General features: G+C 41.8%; 1 protein-coding gene across 1 annotated transcript; it reads left to right on the forward strand.

The window, feature by feature from the left end:
* The first annotated feature begins 485 nt into the window (after positions 1 to 485).
* On the forward strand, positions 486 to 4,833 carry LOC136481967 (serine carboxypeptidase-like 42). The gene is made up of 10 exons (XM_066479233.1): positions 486 to 817; positions 2,528 to 2,635; positions 2,746 to 2,838; positions 2,921 to 3,013; positions 3,103 to 3,188; positions 3,262 to 3,540; positions 3,621 to 3,754; positions 4,090 to 4,182; positions 4,265 to 4,382; positions 4,520 to 4,833. The coding sequence occupies exons 1-10, from the start codon at positions 562 to 564 to the stop codon at positions 4,682 to 4,684; spliced, it is 1,425 nt and encodes a 474-aa protein (XP_066335330.1). The 5' UTR covers positions 486 to 561; the 3' UTR covers positions 4,685 to 4,833.
* The last annotated feature ends 621 nt before the right edge of the window (positions 4,834 to 5,454 follow it).

Raw genomic sequence — 5,454 nt, forward strand, 5'->3', positions numbered from 1 at the left:
TCAGATTTTTATTTTGCCGTGGGTGGAAGATGGCGATTTATATTTAATTAACATCCTTATTAAACAAAAAACAATAAAAGCAATCTATTTATATCACAAAATTATTTAAACGCGACAACTGTCACACTATTGTAAGTCTGGTCGAACCTTACTGTATCTACTAATTTATGGTAAATCATACCAAAAAATCAATATACATGTTCTCAATGAAATGAAAACTAATTAATCCACGTAAATGGTTTGATTTGCATTATGTATTCCTGGACGAAACAGATGGTCAAGTGGTCATGCCTACAACGAAATTTGAAACCTAAATCACTTCCTTACAGAAAATCAGGACTCAGGAGCACAGAGGAACCGCCGAGCTAATCCCGCAGTCTTTTCGCGTGGCAGCAGACTTGGGAAAAGCTAGGCTAGGCGGCCCCGATATATATAGGGCCCGCCGGACGCCGCTACTGTTTCTTCCTTCCTCCAAAGCTTCGACGCCCACATCAACTGGGCACCGCCTCCTCCCTCCCTCCCTCCCTGTTCCGTTGGCTCTTGCAGCAGCGGCGGCCGGCAATGGCGGCTTCTTGGAGAGCCGTGGCGCTGGCGGTGGCCGCCGTGGGCTGCTGGCTTCTTGGTGGCGGTGGCGGCGTGCGGGCGTTCCCGGCCGAGGATTTGGTCACGCGGCTGCCGGGCCAGCCGCCGGTCACGTTCAGGCAGTTCGCCGGGTACGTCGACGTCGACGTCAAGGCCGGCAGGAGCCTCTTCTACTACTTCGCCGAGGCGCAGCAGGACGCTGCCGCTAAGCCGCTCACGCTTTGGCTTAATGGAGGTTCGTTGCTACCACCTACCACTCGCCTTCTCTCTCTCACAGAGTAAAGTAAATTTTGGTGGAAGTCGTGTGCTCTTGTTTTTACTCTGCCTGAACTGAAGCGACGATTTTGACAGGGGAATGCGGGGGGGTTTTTTTTCGGCTACTAGTAATCTGTCCACCGTCCTCCAAAATGTCTGCATCTGAATTTCATGAATTTCCTTGATGAAATTCAGAATTGAATCGTTTGGTTTCACTGTTGTTGAATTGCACTCGATTTGATTGATGCTGCAGGGATCTCAATCCTCTTGTTACAGTGCCTTGAATCTTGATGGACTTTGTTTTTTTTAACAGATCCATTGGATTCCAGTTCGCCTCTGTCTGGGGCCGTCTTGTTATCTGTCTTGTAGTTTCGTTTGGTCTTTTTAGCAGAAACAAAACATATCTGATGTTCTGTCACTTGGAATCTGGTAGCTGTAACTGTTCCATTAGACACATCAACACGTTGCTTTTAAAATTTTGTAATTAATCAATTTTCTCAAATATGCCTTTTTTAAAATTTAATAGTATATCTTTAAGAAATAATCTACTAGTATATTTTTTATTCGGTATCCAGCATATGTTTCCTTGTTCAGGTGGGTGGGGATTATGATGCCAGGTAGTGTTTCCTGGACTGGAAACAAAGGACTAGCTCCTATTCGTTACCTGCTCCACACCTGCCAAGAAAAAATAGCAACGAATCATCATTATTAAGGCTTTGTTTAAGCGCGTGTTTAGTTCCCACCCCAAAATTAAAAAAAAATGCTACAGTACCCATCACATCGAATCTTGCGATACATGCATGGAGCATTAAATGTAGACGAAAAAAAAAAACTAATTGCACAGTTTGGTTGGAAATTGCGAGACGAACGTTTTGAGCCTAATTAATCCACGATTGAACACTATTTGTCAAATAAAAACGAAAGTGCTACAGTAGCCCAAATTCCAAAATTTGGGCAACTAAACACGCGCTAAATCCAGGGCGTAAAGTTTTGGGGCGTTGCATCACATAGGGTGTCGCATGTGGTGTTTGGATACTAATAAAAAAAGAAATTACAGAATCTGTCAGTAATCCGCGAGACGAATTTATTAAGCCTAATTAATCCGTAGCACATGTGTGTACTGTAGCACTACATTGTCAAATCATGGACTAATTAGGCTTAAAAGATTCGTCTCGTAAATTAGTCACAAACTATGCAATTAGTTATTTTTTAGTCTATATTTAATACTCTATTCATATGTCCAGACATTCGATGGGATAGAAAGTAAGCTTTAGGGGGAGAATCTAAACAAGGCCTAACTTGCATCTTGACACCCTGTTTACTACTACTAAGTACTAGGGTATCTTTGTAGTTGGATGTCACCATGACCATGTGACCTTGCCCGTTTAGAGCCTTACTCTATCGGGCTCTGTGTGGTGTGGTCCCTGTCACCCTGTGGATGTCAAAAGAAGTGAGAAATCATTTGATCCCCATGCAGCAAAAGACACACCAGTAGAAAGCTTCAGGCATAATTCGATTTCATCTCAGTGGATGAAAAGAAGAAGAATAATAATAAACTTCTTTCACGGAACAGTACATTTGTTACTGGTAACAACAATGACAATGAACTTAATGAATTATCAGGAAATGCATTTTAAAGTTGTTGGAGACATTCTCCCTGCTTAGAGTCTCAGCCCATTTGATTTGTCAGGTCCTGGCTGTTCTTCGATTGGAGGCGGTGCTTTCACAGAGCTAGGGCCGTTTTATCCGCGAGGAGATGGTCGAGGCCTCAGATTGAACAAGAAGTCATGGAACAAAGGTTGACCTTTAGGCTGTTGTTACATTTCCATCCCATTCTTCAGTAAGAATGGAAAGTGCAGGTCTTAACGTTTAGCTTGTTTCAATGCTGTTTTACCTTCAATTTGGCAGCGTCCAATCTTCTGTTTGTGGAATCACCGGCTGGAGTTGGATGGTCTTATTCAAACACTTCATCAGACTACAACACTGGAGATGTGCGGACAGGTTAGTTGCTCTGACAGTTAATTAATCATAGCGAACTAAGCTGGAATTCTGGATCTCACTGTTTGTCAATTTAACTATGCAGCTAATGACATGTACCAATTTTTGTTGGGATGGTATGCGAAGTTTCCTGAGTACAGATCAAGAGCTTTATTTCTTACTGGAGAGAGTTACGCAGGTAATGAAGTATTTCAAGTGTTAATTCTCATGTTTTAGTATAATCTGTTTGTCTTGTATGGTGAATGGTATTGATAAACAACAATGCAGGGCATTATATACCACAACTCACTGATGTACTTCTCACCCATAACGAGAAATCAAAGGGTTTCAAGTTCAATATTAAGGGAGTCGCTGTAAGTAATTGATGGTCTATGTCCTAAACTTCATTGTTCTTACTAAGTTTTAACTCAAAATTGCCTTGAACAGATCGGGAATCCGCTTCTCAAGCTTGATAGGGATGTCCCTGCAACCTACGAGTATTTCTGGTCTCATGGCATGATCTCTGATGAAATATTTCTAGCGATCAGCCACAGTTGTGATTTTGAGGATTACACCTTCAGTGACCCCCACAATGAGAGCAAGTCATGCAACGATGCCATTGCAGAAGCAAACAGTATAGTTGGAGACTATGTCAACAACTATGATGTTATTCTTGATGTCTGCTACCCATCAATTGTGATGCAGGAGCTACGGTTGCGAGAATATGTATGCTTGGTCCTCATGGTACAAAATGCAATGTACAGAATCATTTGTTTCCTCGTTTGATTGACTCTTTTTTATTGCAGGCCACAAAAATCAGTATTGGAGTGGATGTCTGCATGTCCTATGAAAGGTTTTTCTATTTCAATCTACCAGAGGTGCAGCAGGCTCTGCATGCTAATAGGACGCATTTGAAGTATCAGTGGAGCATGTGCAGTGAGTAAGTGTGCCAGTGCTACTTGTACCAGTTATTTTTTTTGTCCTAACACTGTTCAGAATTTAGATGCTTCCATAAGAAGTAGTTTTCAACTATGTACGTTCTGACAGTAAAGTTCCAAGAAAAGAGTTTTTTCGCACTTGTTATTACCTATGTATCCTCCCAGTATATATAATTCTAAAGAGAATTGCTTTCAAAAATGTTGAAAATACATACAGCGTATAAATAGTAGTTGTGATACGTCGAGAGAAGCCCAATTATCAGAAATTGAATATAAATGATTAGGTTGGTCATCTCTCCAATGCAAACTCACACGGGTCATTTGCATCATGTGCCAGTATCCTGAACTACAGCAATACCGATGGCAACATCAACATCTTGCCCACACTTCAAAGAATTGTTGAGCACAAGATACCACTTTGGGTGTTCAGGTGATGTAACTCTCCTTTACTTCATACATAAAACAGTTCACTTCATGTCAATATCTTGTGACACGATGACTCGACACTACAGCGGCGATCAAGACTCTGTTGTGCCCTTGTTGGGCAGCCGCACCCTTGTGCGAGAGCTAGCTCACACCATGGGGTTGCATGTCACAGTCCCCTACAGCACTTGGTTCCGCAAAGGCCAGGTATAGTTTTGCATGTCCAATAACCACAGTTTGTGTCCAACTTGACGAACTTGTTGCTCATACTGTATAAACAAGATTCTGATGCAAATAGAACTCTTCTGACCGTGGAAAAAAATCTTTGGCCATTTGCATTCTAGGTTGGAGGCTGGGTGACAGAGTATGGCAACTTTCTGACCTTCGCCACAGTGCGAGGTGCATCTCACATGGTGCCATTTGCACAGCCAGACCGCGCTCTCAGGCTATTTCAGTCAATTGTACTCGGGCAAAGACTACCAAACACAACCAATCCACCAATTGAGTAAGTGTATCTACAAAAGGTGGAGATAGAAAAAAGTAGCTTAGATTTTTTTCAGTTTTGCTACAATAGATTGGTTCATAAAGATGTGTAATGTGTTGGATGGTCAATAAGTTCTTTATTATTTATAAAGAGCAGAAATAATACTTTTAATGTTGTGATTATTGTCATTAGTCATTACATATATCATCATTCTGCATCCCTCTAAGTTTGGAACACAGAGGGATTTGTGCAAGTGACTGCCAAAATAGTATTCTTCCAAGCTCAACAGCATTTCACTAGTCCAAATAGATGGCAAACTCTCTGCAATGCTGTGTTTAACTCGATAACTGAGAGTTCCTGTCGGCAGAGACAAATTCCTTAACTGAGTTATTTTCTGAACAAATTCCGCTTGGTCAGTGTGCAACAGCACATGGCACAGAAAGTGAATCTGGATCAGGAATAAAATAATCAAAAGCTTATCTGCATTGGATGGCACAAAGAATGCAATGAACTGGTAGGTAATACGCGGACAGGGCACACAGCATGGAAGCTGACCCAGTTGGAAGCTGGATGTCTCTTTGCTCCCCGATGGCTAAAAGCTGACTGTAACAAGATGAAAAACAATCTTTGATGGTCTTGGGCAGTACGAAATTATTGTCATGAAGCGAGATCAGGGCAAAGCCAAGTGTTGGATACTTGATGGTGCCAACAAGGTGCCAGGTCAAGCAATTTGCAATTGATAAAGCTTGGCGCCTTTTTTCCATAGTTTGTCTCGCCATACCATACGTATCAAGA

This window comes from Miscanthus floridulus, chromosome 9, assembly GCF_019320115.1.
Source record: "Miscanthus floridulus cultivar M001 chromosome 9, ASM1932011v1, whole genome shotgun sequence".
NCBI lineage: Eukaryota > Viridiplantae > Streptophyta > Magnoliopsida > Poales > Poaceae > Miscanthus > Miscanthus floridulus.

Coding starts and splice junctions, on each gene's coding strand:
- LOC136481967 (XM_066479233.1), top strand. CDS start 562: ATGGCGGCTTCTTGGAGAGCCGTGGCGCTGGCGGTGGCCGCCGTGGGC. Junction 3,014..3,102: donor TACTGGAGAGAGTTACGCAG/GTAATGAAGTAT, acceptor ACAACAATGCAG/GGCATTATATACCACAACTC. Junction 3,755..4,089: donor CAGTGGAGCATGTGCAGTGA/GTAAGTGTGCCA, acceptor ATCATGTGCCAG/TATCCTGAACTACAGCAATA.